The following is a 16,358-nucleotide window of genomic DNA, read 5'->3' on the forward strand; positions in this document are numbered from 1 at the left end:
TTGGTTACTGAATTTTCCGACAAAGGAAATAAATCTCCTTGACATCATGCCAAGACTTCTCAATTTTATAAGACTCCAATCTCTTTTCGGTCCCCGTTGTTCCAGAAAAATATAGCTCCAGTGTATAAACTCCCACTTCCCTACCTTTAATTCCATTTGACCCTTTTTTTGGTCTATCTAATCAGTCTGTAATATTCTTTTTCTAGCCTAAAACTTTCTCCTGTGTTATCAACCACACTGCCAATTTTAGTCAATGCCAATGTGAACCCCAAATCATTTATCATTTATAAGTACAATGAAAAGCAGGGAGTCTCATATAAGCACCATGGAATTCTGCTGCTTACAGCCCTCTGATCACAAAAACTCATGAGGAACTTTCCCTCTGTTTCCTATCACACACATCCTGCTTTCCCTTAGCTCCCGTTGGCTTTTACTTTCTTGACCAGTCTGCCACAAGGGTATTTGACAAACACTGTTCTGGAATCCATTAACACTACATCAAGCTCTTTACCCCATTGACACTCCTTACCACCTCTGGTCAAAAAATTTAATTTTTAGTCAGCAACACATGTCCATCCCTGACCAAATACATGCTGGCTATCGTAAACACGAGAAAATCTGCAGATGCTGGAAATTCAAGCAACACACATCAAAGTTGCTGGTGAACGCAGCAGGCCAGGCAACATCTCTAGGAAGAGGTACAGTCGACGTTTTGGGCCGAGACCCTTCGTCAGGACATGCTGGCCATCCCTCATTAACTCTTGCTCACGAAATGCTAATTAATATCCCTCAGAACTTCATCCAATAATTTACCCATGTCTCATGTCAGGCTGACTGCCCTTAGTTCTTTGGTGTATCCCTTTCTCCTTTTCTCTACAACTGTATTTCACCAGCAACCTTCCAGACCTTCGGCAGCGACTATTGTTAGAGAAGATTGGAAAACGATAGCCAGAGTCCACACTGTTTCCTCCCATGGTTTTTTAAGAGCCTGGAATATGATCTAACTGGTTGGGTGCTTTATCTACTTTTGAAGATCCTCGTCTAATATGTGTTTCTTACTTCCAAGGTACAACATTCTACCTTTTTAATGTTAACTTTTATATCTCTCAGTTTATTCACACCGCTTAAAGAATTTCCTCAGTCTTGGACGAGTAAGGACACGTTGTACACTAATTCTGGGGTCAGTGAGTTACAGACTACGCATCCAGTTTTGATGAAGGGTCTTCACCTGAAATGTTAACTCTTTTTCCCTTTCCAGAGTTGCTGCCTGAGCAGTTTATTATTTCCAGCAATTTCTGTTCTTGTTTGAGATTTCCACTGTTTGCAGCTTTTTCTAATTTTCACTTCCATATTCCATAAGGCAGACTGCATTTCCAGCAGACTTTCTTGTTTCTGAGACTGCATTCTATCACACTTTAATGCGTGGGCTGGGAGATAGTCACTTGTTTTCACAGTCAGATGCAGTGTGTCTATACATTTGTATGCATTTTCTCTTTCTAACAATGTCCTTTTACTTCTGAGAGTGTTCTTAACTTGGACGGTAAATCACAACTAATTAAACTCTGGGGCAGTGCAGCATATGCTGTTACTTCCCCCTAGTACAGAGCATCAGATACTGCCCCTTCTCCTCGCCCCCCACCCCCCATGGGACAGACTGACAGTCTTTTTAAACTGCACCAATAGTTCAGGCATGTTTTCTCTCACCCCCTCTATTCTCTGCGGGCAGTCTATGCTCTGATACTCTTGAACAACGGGACTGGTCTTGTCACTGTAAAATAGGATAAGATGCACTCTGGGACAGTGAGGCCGTGTGTTGTCTGTCGATTAGGACTCTCCTTCCCTTCTGCCACTTTACGGGAACAGTGTTGTCTGTCCATGCTTTGGACACTGTGGCACATGCTGTTCTAACAGAAGCTGCTTCTTTACAGTTTGGAATGGATTTATTATTTGGTCTGTAGTATGGCGTGGGAGGCCCTGAGGTTTCAGTGTTTGTACGCGATGTTCTTGGCGAGTGTGATGTGGTGTGGAGCTCAAGACTGAAGCTGTCCTTGTTTTTCTGAAGGTTCCTGCGTGACGTTTCTGAGCTGTATGATCCATCCCAGATTACTAGCGTCAGCTACATTTTTTCCACAACCATTACTGTCATTGCTGGTGAGTGTTGATGCCTTTTAGATGTTGACCAATTAACGACCTCCGGGAAATATTAAATGTTAGAAAGCTGAATAGATCACTGTAAGTGAGTTAACAGCTTGAGTAGTTGGGAGCCTGCAAATGGGTAGGAGCCCACAGGAGTCATGTGATGTAGCAGCCCCCTCGATTTAGTGTGGCCTCTACTTTCTGAGGAGCTGGACTACGCACATCTATACTCACAACCTTGTACAGATGTGCAGTAGAGAGCATCCAAACATGTTGTATCACTGCATGGTATGGAAGCTACACTGCAGCAGACCGGCGCATCAAGGACGTATATACAGAAGGGTCCCGGGAAAAATGCCAGCAATATCATCCACCCTGCTTATTGTCTGTCTGTCCACTTCCGTCAGGGAAGAAGCTACACAGCTTCCATACCAGGACCACCAGACTCAAAAGCAGTTACTTCTCCCAAGCCGTCAGGCTGATCAACACCTCCACCCACTAACCCACCCTACTCTCACCCCCACCACAACTATATCCACATCAGCCACTCCTCTCTACAGTCCCTCAGCTCTCACGCACTGTCACTTTACTTGTATATTGTTATTTGTAGCAACACACATAAAAGTTGCTGGTGAACACAGCAGGCCAGGCAGCATCTCTAGGAAGAGATACAGTTGACATTTCGGGCCGAGACCCTTCGTCAGGACTAACTGAAAGAAGAGCTAGTAAGAGATTTGAGAGGGGGAGGGGAGATCCGAAATAATAGGAGAAGACAGGAGGGGGAGGGATGGAGCCAAGAGCTGGACAGTTGATTGGCAAAAGGGATATGTGAGGATGATGGGACAGGAGGCCCAGGGAGAAAGAAAGGGGGAGGGGGAATCCCAGAGGATGGGCGAGGGGTATAGTGAGAGGGACAGAGGGAGGAAAATATATTTTTCTCTCTCTCTCTATAATAATAATAATAATAAATAATGGATAGGATTGCTTTTATATTTATAGCTTTACACTGTGTCTTATGCTTTCTGTGTTTTTTTAAGCTGCATCAGATCTGGAGTAAAAGTCATTCATTCTCCTTTACACTCGTTTACTGAATAATAACAATAAACAATCCTAACTTTTAGTGCCCACGTGTGTAGCAGTCCCTGTGAATGGAGAGTGACTTTGCATCCTTAGTGATTGGGAGTGGTGACTGGTGAAGGCCAGAGGGGTGGGAGTGAAGACAGTGAAACCCGACCCACCCTGACTGCCTTGTTTTGCTTTCTAGGGGCCACGTTTTATTTAGAGTTCAATGGTTCGGATGCTCTTCACATCTGCATGTTCATCCTCGGGTAGGTAGATGCCGTAAACACACCGGCTACATAACGGTGGGATTAATTCATGCCTCTGGCAATAGCACCAGAACTGTGTGCGGGTTTCCAGTTCCAATTTCTCATGAATAATGACCTTTTTTATGTGTGCTTTACACTTGGCTGCTTTTACCTCTCCTGCCTGCGACAGCTTGTGTTGGGCGCAGGATACAAGTTCTTGTGTCTGTGGGTATATTTGCACCCCAAGAAGTCCAGGATAAATGCACGGAGCCCAGCCAGTAAAGTTAGTGAAGTGCAGAGAGGCAAATTGTCACTTGATATAACTGTAGTAAGCAGCCTGACTCAATGAAGGGGAGGGTTGAAAACATGTTTCTAGCCACAGGTATCCAGGAATGGTAGTGATGGGGAGAAAAGGGATGGTGGTATTGATGAATAAGACATGGAGCTTAGGAAAATAGAGGGCTATGTGGTAGGGAAATTCTAGGCAGTTTCTAGAGTAGGTTATGTGGTCGGCACAACATTGTGGGCCGAAGGGCCTGTAATGTGCTGTAGGTTTCTATGTTCTGTGTTAAAATTGGCACTGGAGAGAGATGCAGGCAAGAATCCAGAGAACAGATCTTCTTATTAAAATATGAATCCAGGTCAACTACAAGCTAATTACAGGTTAATAGTAGAATTTTTGAATGGTCCAGTTGAAAATGCCTTGCCTTTACAGTCGCTAGTGATGTAGTTTTAAATGGTCACTGTGTTTTAATCGCAATATGATGTGGCTGCTCCCTACCACAGCATTCCCCTGTTCATGCCTGATTTTTTTCACCGCATCACTGGCAACAATGACCCAGACTATCAGACAGGCTGGTTACGGAATAAGAATAGTTTATTTTGGTTGAGCAGAGGAGGCAGTGTGGGCTGGTCTGCCTCTGGTCCGGATCTCACACCCTTTGATTTGCACCTGCTCCAGCTGTTGGTGACTGAGCCAAGTGTGAGTCAACACCGGATCGGAGCTGGATCTAATACTTCTGAGTGAACATCGGATCAAATTCCCAAGCCATATACAGAACCAAACTAGTCACTAGAGAATTAGTACCGAGTCAAGTCTGGCATCATCTCATCTTCACCTGTGCGTTTCTCGCCCTCCTTCCCCCCTGTTCTCGCCCTCCCTCCCCCGTTCTCATGCTCTCTTCCCCCCCCCCCCCCCGTTCCTCTCTGTCACACAGCAAAGAGTGGAAGAAACAGAATTCTCTTTATCAGGGTATCCAATAAAAGTGGAAGGTGTGTTTTGAACTGCTTCTAGAGAATCTGGGGGCAAGTGGGACCATCTTTGGTTTGAAGAACAGTGACAGTAAAACCAGATTTAGAACACATTGAGAAAATGATAAGGAACAGTCAAGCAAAATATTCAAACTATATGTGGAATAGTTGGAAGGGAGCGTGAGAAAGGGAGAGAGCGTGAGAAACGCATAGAAGCTGAAAAATGACAAGGCAGACTGGAATCTTAGATTGACAAGTAACAGATAGAAATTGGGTGAGATCCAATTAATTGGGAAGTAGTAATTAAAAGATAGAAGTCATTCAAAACATTTTCAGGATTTGGAGATATTATAAAATTTGGAAATGTTAGAGAAAAAGTTTGGGTGGCTAAGTAACAACTTCATAATGACTCTGACAGACTGACGAAATGGTCAAGCACATGACAAATCGAAATTTTTCGATCAGCATTAAACAAATTTTGGTCGGAAGGAAGATGAGAATTAATTTAGCAAACAATACATTATTTAAATGTATGTGTGACTGAAGAAATGGGAATGCTTAATCATGGAAAGTGCCAACACAAATTGACAGTGCTGTGTATAAAACCGCCTATGTGGGTTACCCCACACCTGCCCTCCTGTTCCCTTCTCCTATCCCTGCTCAAAGAAATGATCAACATTGACCCATTACATCCATAGCCCTGTGACGGAGAATGCTAGAGTCACACGCCCTGTGGCTGACAATGTGCTTCTTGACACCTTACTTAGTCAGGTTCTTTATTTAAGGATATGCCCACTGAATATAGAGAAACTGTTTATCTACAAAACCTAAGAGGCCATTAAACAATTTGAATGCATAAATTAGATTCCTGGAATATTCTTAGTATACTGTGTCCTCTCCAAGGCCAGTATTGATTTTGTGAAATCTGCTGTCCTAATGTAAATACGGTATTGGAGCCTGACCAAGACCCCGTAGTTCGGAAGCACCTTCATCCCTGTGTATTACAGTAATGATCAGAAATTGTGTTCGACCCAGGTGTCCCTATAAAATGCAGCATCTTTTGGTAAACCAAAAAACTTCTGCAAACTGTTGAGCATCTGAGGAACAGGAGTGATTCCAAAGCACTGGAACTAAACTTAACAAATTAAATTATTGATGATATCATCACCCTAACTGAGCACAAAAATAATATAATTTTTCTCATCCATGGCAGGATGAGGTTAGAGGCTCATATCCAAATGCTTTTCTATTAGCTTTGAGTAATTTATTATCAAAATCCTCCCTAGTCTCTCATTTTAAAAAAACTCTTATTTTGTTTTCATATATTTAAACTGGATGATCTCATCCTTGTCTACATAAAACCTCACTAGCCACAGTTTTAACATGCTCGTTTATTCTTGCTGCTCCCATCTACAAAAATTGCCTCTTGATCTGGTATTGTTCTGAAATTTGGCACGTACAACTCTCTGCTCCTTCCCTAGATGTGGTGAAACACTGAAGACAGGAAACAGACCTCAAGGAACATCATGGGTTACATCACACCACTCAGAGGACAATCTCTGTCTCTGGTCTAGTTGTTTCCCAGCCAATCACCTTAAAGAGAATGTGCCTATCTCCTCCATCACAGCCCTTGGGTGTATCCTGTCCCATCAGCAGGACAGACCACCTGATGTGGTAGCACAATTGAATACAAGGGTGAATAACAGCCTGGGACGCCCCAGTATTGGCTTGTGAAGTCACATATCATCAGATGAATCATGTATATGAAGCCTTGTAAATTTTTACTGTCCACAGTATATGGTGCAGTAATATCAGGCAGTAGTTGGCAGGGTGATATAGCAGGCACTTCTTCCTCACAGTTCCAGTAATATTTGTTCGATCTTCACATCTTTTTGTGAGTGTGTAGATTTTTTTTGGGGGGTGTTCTGGTTTCCCCCGTAAAAGGTACTGCGTGTGGGTTAAATGGCACAGTAGCGTACTCCTGGGGAGTGGGTGACAGGAGACTCTTGCTAGGAGTGGTGGTAGAGGCAGTACTATTCACGGGCACTTAAAAAAAACCTTCTTGTTAGGCAGATGGATGATAGAAAAATGGAAGACGATGTAGGAGAGATTAATCATATCACTTGTTTGTTATGTGCCGTTTCGTATGATGTAGGCGAGCATGGTCTTTCCATGACCATGAGTTCTTGGCAGATTTTTCGACAGAAGTGGTTTGTCATTGCCGCCTTCTGGGCAATGTCTTTGCAAGATAGGTGACCCTAGCCATTATCAATACTCTTCAGAGATTGTCTGCCCGGCAGCAGTGGTCGGATAACCAGGACTTGTGACGTGCACCAGATCCTCATATGACCAGCCACCACCTGCTCCCATGGTTTCTCGTGACCCTAGGCGGGTGTTACACCTTGCCCAGGGGAAGGAGTGCCTTTGGTAGAGACATATCTCCGCCGCACCACTCTAGATTAATCATAGTGTGGGTTAAAAGGTCAGCACAACATTGTGGGCTGAAGGGCCTGTACTGTACTGTTCTATGTTCTATAATCCAGGTGTGAATAGGCATATGAGAAAATAGAGGTTACAGGGAAATAAATGGGAGAATGGGATTGCTCTGAAAGCCAGCATGAACTCCAGGGACAAATGGCTGCTTCTGTGTTGTAAGAAAATATGAAAAAATAATACTCATTCTACTCTGTATCAGAATGATGTCAAATCTAAATGAGTAAATACTGTGCAGATGCAGTGCGATCTGAAGAACCAGATGGTAAATATTTCCTATAATTTTAAAATCTAAAACTGCAGATGCTAGAAATCTTGGAAATACTCAGTAGGTCAGTCAGTGTCTGTGGAGAGAGAAGCAGTTAACATCTCAGGTCAAGGTACATTTCATTAGTACTGGGGCAGGTATTCCATTTGAAAAAGTACGAAGTTGCAGAGAAGACTGAGGTAGATGGAACAAAGAGGATATGTTTGTGATTGTGTGAAGGGCAGGAGAGGATGAGCACCTTTCAATTGATATTGGTCATATCAGTTGAAAGGTGGTGGTAAATTGGAGAAGGAATGTGGAGGAGATGATGAGGGAAATTTCAACCAATCAGAAGAGAAAAGAGGGGGAAAAAACAAATGGAAGAAACATGAAATACAAGAACAGAACAGCCGACCATCTGAAATTGTCCAGTCAAGTGCTGTGTCCTGAAGGCTATGATATATCTTTGTCAATAGAGCCAAAGTGATAGGCAAAGAAAACCACAGCCAAGGAGAAGGGAAGTCATATTGGAAGCACCTCTCATCTATGGTTTCCAGACACTATACTCAACAGCACGGGCTCCATTTTCCACCCATTGCTCACGTAAACGGGGCTTCCTTCCCCATCTCCATCTGCACTCCCACCAGCCCCCTCACAGAGGCACACTCTTCAACTTTAAGTACTCATTCAGCAGTGCAGTCAAGGTGAATTCTATCGGGAGTAAAAGGATAAATGCATTCCACATAATAGCTTTTGATTTTTGTGTTTTATATTCTGTGTTTTCACTCTTTTATTTTTGCTGTTTGCGTGATTTTTTTTGCGCTTGGGAGGGGAGGTTTGATGTTTTTCTTTGGGTTGGTTCCATGGTTCTTCTTTGTTTTGTGGCTGTCTGTGGAGAAGATGAATTTCAGGGGTTGTATACTGCACGCATACTTTGATAATAAACATACTTTGAATCTTTGTGATTTCAGGAATAAAATATTGGATTCTCATTCTAAACCGTACCCCGGGAGTCTTTCCCAGAGAACAGACTTAAATACTCTCTCCCCACTGTATATGGAGGGTAATGTGTGCCATAAAATGAGTCTTAGTATTCACTGTGGTTTGCATGGGACTTTTTGTTTTAAGGCCACTCTGGCATCGATAAAATAACTGACCATGACAACTCCTCATCCCAGGCGCTGTTGTTCCATTTCCACCCCAGCCCTGTCTGACTCTATTTGCTGGTCTTTACCATCACACTTACGTACTTACTCTTCTTCCCTGGACTCTGACTGCCACACGAGATCACCAAATTGATCGCTGAAGCAACCTGGTTCTCACTGGTTATTTGATCAAAACAATCAAGTTAGGATTAAATTTCTTAAACAGCAAATATTTATGATGTGGAACTCGGTGTGTGTAGGGAAGGTGGCAAAATGGGGGGAGAAAAGCACTCAGTACTACAGAGAAAGAGCAGGTGAAAGGAACTCATTAGTTTGCTGGACTAGGACCTGGTCTGAATATAATTCTTTGATTCTGGTTTCTTAATTTCCTTAGCTCCTGCATCGCCTTTCTAGGAGTTTTTTTGATTACACGGAGCAAGAAGAAGGCCTTTGAACCATACATCAACATGGACGTGATTCCAGGTCGGTAATAATGCAGACAGCTGACGGGGCCAGCCCAGTGATGTAGGAGGAGGTGTACGTGAGGGTGTGGTGGGGGAGCACGGTTGTGGGAAAAGCCAAGTGGAAACACGCACAGCCTGTCCAAACTTTTTCATGAGACAGTCTGATCTCTAACGTTCTATGAACTGCTTCCACCACTATAACATTGATCCTTAAATAAGCAATCTCAAACCATACATGTCACTCAAGATGTGCTGTCACCACTTCCCCAATATAACGGAAACATAAGGCTGCTTTGGTATTGAATTTCCCTCGCAAAAAATAATAATATTCACTTAGCTTTCTCAACTTCTTTATCTGCATACCAATTTAATGTGAATAATGCACGGGACCCTGCTCCCAATCTCTCGTCATTTAGACAAGGTGTCTTATTTTTAAAATTTTTGCAAAATGAATCGTTTCACATTTTGCTGCATTTCGTACCATTTCAAAGTTCAAAATAAATTGATTATCGAAGTACATATATGTCACCATATTACAACCCTGAGATTCATTTTCTTGTGGACATAATAAATCCAATAACCATAATAAAATCAATGAAAGACTGAACCAACTTGGGCATTCAACCAGTGTGCAAAAGACGACAAACTGTGAAAATACAAAAAGAAAGCAATAGTTATAATAGGTAAATACACATTAAATATGGAGAACATGAGATGAACAGTCCTTGAAAGTGAGTCCATAGGTTGTGGGAGCATTTCAGTGATGGGGTAAGTGAAACTGAGTGAAACGCTGTGGTGTCGCTGTAACATTGGTCCTTAGCTAAGCCGTCTGATACCATACAGGTTATTCCAGATGTGCTGTCACTTTTGGTTCAAGACCCTGATGGTTGAGGGGTAATAACTGTTCCTGAACCAGGTGATGTGAGTCCTGAGACTCCTGTACCACCTTCCTGATGGCAGCAACGAGAAGAGAGTGATGGGGTTCCAGGTGGTGGATGATGCTTCCCCGTAACACTTTGTGTAAATGTGCTCAGTGTTAGGGTTAGGAGGTAATTATGCAGGCAGTGGGAAAATTATCCCTCATGTATTTTCTTGATCCCGTTACTGGAGCTTCAGTGTTCCTCAACCCTGCCACTCTGATCTGGCCCACGCCTTCATTAACCTGATTCAACGCTACTTTACGGTCTTTCTCATTCTGCCACCTGTCTTATTCAGGTATGGATATGCTAAGGGTTTGTGGGAGTGGCGGCTAAGGGTTGGTTATGGTTGGTGTTGGGGGTTGGATTGTAGGGGATGAGTGCTCGTGTTTGTGGGGATGTGGGCCCCAGACCTTTGCTCAGTCTCTTGACTTATCTGTATCTTTTACACTGCTTACACCCTTTTACAATTTGCTTTCTATCTTTGTATCGTCAGCAAGTTTAACAGCCATATTCCTGGCCTGCATCCAAGTTATTTAAAGTTGAGGCCCCATCATTGATCTCTGTGGCACATCTCACTTTGCCAACCAAAGACCCATTTTTGTCCACTTACATTTTTTCCTGTAAGCCAGCCAATCTTCTAGTTATAACAGAATGTTACCTCTTGCACCTGGAGCTTTTATTTTCTACAATAACCTTTCATTAACATCTCTTCACATTAATCCACCTCACCACCCCCTACCACCTAGTGTCACTTTATATCAGTCTATGTACATACTCTAACCTTCTGTATATAGAGCCACACTCAAGCAGTTAACATGTACATTGTTCTATAGGACTGCTTTTATATTTATTATATTTCTTTGTTTTTTTTTGTTTATGCTTGCTGTGTTTTTTATGCTGCATCAGATCGAGAGTAACAAAAATTTCACCCTCCTTTTCACTCGTGTACTGAAGAATCATGATAAGCAATCTTGAAGCAGCACTTTAAAACTTCTTTTGGAAATCTAAACATAGTTCCTGCCTTAGTTTTATGTTGTTTTAGCAAATTCCAATAAATTGGTCACACGTGATTTCCCAGCCATACAGTCATGTTGACTTTGCCTGATTGCCATGAATGTTTCTGTGTACCCACCCCTTCTCCCTTGGTGGAGTCACCACCCTCCCTGGTATTCAGCGCTCCCTAACCCTCCATCTCCTCTTACCCTGGCAGATGGCCGATCTGACCTCTGTGGTTCCAGGGTGCAAAGCTCCAGGAAGGATTCAGCTTTCTGAGCACCATGGAGTGATTGCAGCAGCTCCATAGCTCAGAAACCCTGAACTCAGCCTGCAAGTAACTGGAGAAACATTCTGCGCGTTCGATTATCCTAAATCCATGCAGCATCTGACAGTTTCTCAGCATCTCAGCATTCGGCTGATAGTTACCACATGTGTAGTCAGAAATGGTTTTGCTTGGCGCTTGCTCCTTAGCTCAGGCCCAGCCCAACTGGTGCACGTCAGAGTTTATGCTTGTGTTAAGTTCCTTCTCACCCACAAGGTAAACGGACCCATCACCAGCTCATCATAAAGCAATCCAGTAAGTCCTGTTCTCCTGTTCCTATTTGAGCTCATCTCCAGTTCCTTCAGGAAACCCCGATTTACTCTGTTGCCACAACTAGTGAGTTCACGATCCGAAACATCCCCCTGAGGAAATAAAGTTTCTCCTTAGGAGCATCGCCACCACCTCAGCTATCATCTTAAATGTGTGTCCCGTTCTAATCAGACACTAATACTATCTTTTCTCCCTTGTATGAACTCCATTTCCCAACAACTTCACCTACATCACCCATTCTCAACAACTCCAGTCAGTAGGAACTGTAGCCCTTGTTGTAGTCCCCTCTGTAAACTGCAAGTATATTCTTCTTGTCTACCCTTTTGCAATACTTATTGGGCATTCCTCAACATCTTGTCTGCAAAAAAGACCTTAAGCCTGTTCAGTCTGATAATAATTTGGGCTGGAGTTTTGCTATTTTTAGTCTGGTTCTTTTCAGAGAAGCTTTTCATTTTTATTAGGTGTTTGGCAAAATCAAGTACTGTTGGTTGTTAGAACACAGAACATTACAGCACAGTACACCCCCACAATCTATTGCGGACCTTTTAACCTGCTATAAGATCCCTGCTACACAGCCCTGCTGTTTGCTGTCATCCATGTGCCTAAGAGTTTCTTAAATGCCCCTAATGTGTCTGCCTCTATCACCGCTCTTTGTGTAAAAAAAACTTACATCTGACATCACCCTTATTCCTTCCTCCAGTCACCTTAAAATTAAGCCCCATGGTGTTAGTCATTTCTGCCCTGGGAGAATGTCTGGCTATCCACTCAACCTATGCCTCTTATCATCTTGTACACCCCTGTCAAGTCGACTCACTTTCTCCTTGGCTCCAAAGTTAAAAACCCTCATTTGCTCAACTGTAAATCATAATGATTTAACCACAGATATATTGGTAGTTCTCTATAAAGCACAACTGAACTGAAAATGATAATATTTACAGACTGAAAACTGAATATATGGGGGGGTCAGAATATCAGCAGATCAGGTAGTATCAGTGGAGAGAAGAACAAGAAATAATTCATCTGGGTGTAACTTAAGTTTTCCATTCAATCACTGGGAGACAAGTTTTCTTCATAACTGACTTCGATAAGCAGGGAAATTCACACTTTGCATTTGTTACTTATTGGCAAAATCTTTGATTTTCATGGAATTATGAAGACCCTTTGTGTCTCATCCCAAGTCTGCTCAAATTTTACTTTCAGACTTTTACTTCTCTTTAGAGAACAGTTGAGTATGTCCCAGTCTCCTGTTCTGAGTGACTACCTCTCCGGTTCCTTATAAAAGCCCCAGATGACTTGGTTACCACATTGGGATTGCTAAGTAGTCCACTCGAGTATTTTGAAAGTTATGTGCAACATTCTGAAATTGAAATGAACATAAAGATAAGTGTGAAGTGATTCATTTTGGTAGGTCAAATATGATGGCAGAATATAGTATTAATGGTAAGACTCTTGGCAGTGTGGAGGATCAGAGGGATCTTGGGGTCCAAGTCCATAGGATGCTCTAAGTTGCTGCGCAGGTTGACTCTGTGGTTAAGAAGGCATACGGTGCCTTGGTCTTCATCAGCTGTAGGATTGAGTTTAGGAGCCGAGAGGTAATGTTGCAGCTATATAGGATCCTGGTCAGACCCCACTTGGAGTACTGTACTCAGTTCTGGTCACCTCACTATAGGAAGAATGTGGAAACCATAGAAAGGGTGCAGAGGAGATTTACAAGGTGTTGCCTGGATTGGAGAGCATGCCTTATGAGAACAGGTTGAGTGAACTCGGCCTTTTTTCCTTGGAGTGATGGAGGATGAGAGGTGACCTGATAGATGTGTATAAGATGAGAGGCATTGATTGTGTGGATAGCCAGGGCTGAAATGGCTAGCATGAGAGGGCATAGTTTTAAGGTGATTGGAAGTAGGTACAGAGGAGATGTCAGGGGTAGGTTTTTTTCCTCAGAGACTGGTGAGTGCGTGGAATGGGCTGCCGGCAATGGCGCTGGAGGTGGATATGATAGGGTCTTTTAAGAGACTCCTGGACAGGTATATGGAGCTCAGAAAAATAGGAGGCTGTGGGTAACCCTAGGTAATTTCTAAGGTAAGGACATGTTCGGCACAGCTTTGTGGGCTGAAGGGCCTGTATTGTGCTGTAGGTTTTCTATGTGTCTATAAAGGTTAGTTGTTCATGATTGACATTTATTGCTGCAGAGAGTTCTGTAAAATATATAAGCCAGACAGTCGATGGGTTTTCTGGTTTTTAGTTAAAAAACTGCTTTGATATTATTCCACCCACATCTCCCTCTGATATCCCCACATTGCTGGAGCTTTCTGACGATCCAAGACTTGTTTCTTTTCCAGGGCTCAGGAGCATGTTTGTTAAGAGTCCAGTGCAGCCAGAACTGAGTAGCTCTTTCTCCTATGGCACCCTGGAGCACAGCACCAATCCAGTCGACAACGAGTATACAGACCCACAATGTGATGTTAGTTCCTCTCGCCCAGGGATTGTGTCCAAACAAGACTGAGCTCTCAGCCCGAGGAGGACGAGCTCCCGCCCATCTGGGCCAGTCATGAGCTCTGCTGGAGCTGCCCTCCATTTCCCTCCTTGGACTCCCCATCCTGTGACTGAAGCAACAGTGAGATCGACTGACGGGACCTCCACTGTCCGACAAGCTCCCATTCTTTCCTGTCTGCTTGCTGAGATCCGTGGGAGAAACCAAACATGTCGCAGAATAATGAAGCTACGGGCGACTAGCTCCATTCCACACGATGAATTACTTGTTGCAGTTCTGATAGTCAAGCACTCACTCGCCTGAATTACCCCTGCGTTCCCTGCGTCTGGTAACCACGGGCTTCTCTGTGGTTACAATCCCTTATTTAATGACAGTTTGTATTTGCTGTACAGTAAAACTCTGGTAGTGAGGTGCCCTTGGGACTTCAGTGGTGCTAGACTGGCAAACTTACTTTTCTAGTGTTATTTCCACACCACAACTGTAATAGGCTCCCCAGTGAGCCAGTTAAGTTTATAAGCACAAAAACAGGACTCCAGTCGGACGAAAGTGAGTATGGGAATCAGGGCCTGGGCAATCCAGAAGGGAAGTGAGGAGCCAGGACACTGGGGACTGAGATGGGAGTGTGGGAACTGGGACTCCAGTGTCGAGACCTCAGAAACAGGAACCAGAGCATTGGAGAGTGAGATGGGAGTGTAGGAACTGGGGCTTCAGTGAGTGAGACGGGAGTGTGGGAACTGAGAGTGAGATGGGAGTGCGGGAACTGGGAGTGAGACGGGAGTGCGGGAACTGGGAGTGAGACGGGAGTGCGGGAACTGGGAGTGAGACGGGAGTGTGGGAACTGGGGCTCTGGAGAGTGAGATGGGGAGTGGGAACTGAGAGTGAGACGGGAGTGTGGGAGCTGGGGCTCTGGAGAGTGAGACGGGAGTGCGGGAACCGGGAGTGAGACGGGAGTGTGGGAACCGGGAGTGAGACGGGAGTGCGGGAACTGGGGCTCTGGAGAGTGAAATGGGGAGTGGGAACTGAGAGTGAGACGGGAGTGTGGGGACTGGGGCTCTGGAGAGTGAGACGGGAGTGTGGGAACCGGGAGTGCGGGAACTGGGGCTCTGGAGAGTGAGACGGGAGTGCGGGAACCGGGAGTGAGACGGGAGTGTGGGAACCGGGAGTGAGACGGGAGTGCGGGAACTGGGGCTCTGGAGAGTGAGATAGGGCAGTGGGAACTGAGAGTGAGATAGGGAAGTGGGAACTGAGAGTGAGATAGGGGAGTGGGAACTGAGAGTGAGATAGGGAAGTGGGAACTGAGGGTCTGGTTAGTGGAAAGCACAGGAGCTGGGGCTCAGCAGGTCAGAGCATGTGGGAATTGGATCCAGTGAATGAGAATGCGTGAAATGAGCAAGTTGGAAGGGTGTGAAGCAAACATTACTTGGGAGCCAGATGCCCAACGATCGAGAAATCTGAATGATCAATTGGCAGAATGAGAGTTTTACTGTATACTGAACTCCATAGTTTAAAATATTTGTTATCTCTATTTAAATAAACACCGATATGTTATTTTCTGCTGGACAGTAAACATTTCCTCCATACAAATAAGGAGACAAATAACGGGTCAATAAAGATTGTATTTATATATCACTTCTCTTGTTAACTGCGTGCATTGCTGGCAGTGAAGTAACTTTTTGAAATGCAGACGTTATCTAGTCTTGAGATGTGGAATAGTGGGGAATAACTGTAACCCATGAATTCAGATCTGAGCCCAAACAGTAATGTCCTGCTGTCAGAAATGGTCCCGGCACTGCAGAGGGAGATGGAAATTGAGGCACTTGGGAAAGAGAGGATGAGGGGATATTATGGGAACTGACACTGGGAGGGTTAGAATTTCGCTTTGAATCATGTGAGGTGATATTACGGCAAATGCTTAAAAGCCCAAGCAAATAGGAGTGTTTTAAAAAGGAAGGATGGGAGAAGTTGAAAGGAAGGAAGAAAGAGGATTTAGGATGATACTTGGGATCACCAGCAGTTGGAGGTGTTCATTAGGGATCCTTGGTCGAGAGGGTGGCTGGGTCCTTTGGAGCAACATTTCCTTGCCTCCGGTTTCACTGCACTATTACTGTCACCACTCACTCCATACCACTGCACCAGTGAAGAAATACTTCAGAATCAGGTTTATTATCACCGGCATGTATCATGAAATTTGTTAACTTAGCAGCAGCAGTTTAATGCAATACATAATCTAGAAGAAAAACAAAAATTAAATAAATCAATTACAGTATACATATATTGAATACATTAAAATTTGTGCAAAAACAAATAATATATATT

The 16,358-nt window shown here is 43.8% G+C and overlaps 1 protein-coding gene across 1 annotated transcript in view; it reads left to right on the forward strand.

Moving 5' to 3' along the window:
- nipal3 (NIPA like domain containing 3) overlaps nt 1-15,869 on the forward strand; it is a 58,800-nt gene extending 42,931 nt beyond the window's left edge. The window contains exons 8-11 of the mRNA XM_063033655.1: nt 2,063-2,151; nt 3,401-3,464; nt 8,974-9,062; nt 13,891-15,869. Of these exons, the coding sequence (XP_062889725.1) occupies nt 2,063-2,151; nt 3,401-3,464; nt 8,974-9,062; nt 13,891-14,054 (406 nt within the window). The 3' untranslated portion in view covers nt 14,055-15,869. The remainder of the gene's footprint in view (nt 1-2,062; nt 2,152-3,400; nt 3,465-8,973; nt 9,063-13,890) is intronic.
- Nucleotides 15,870-16,358: the final 489 nt, after the last annotated feature.

Source organism: Mobula hypostoma, chromosome 26 (genome assembly GCF_963921235.1).
Source record: "Mobula hypostoma chromosome 26, sMobHyp1.1, whole genome shotgun sequence".
In the NCBI taxonomy this organism is placed as follows: Eukaryota; Metazoa; Chordata; class Chondrichthyes; order Myliobatiformes; family Myliobatidae; genus Mobula; species Mobula hypostoma.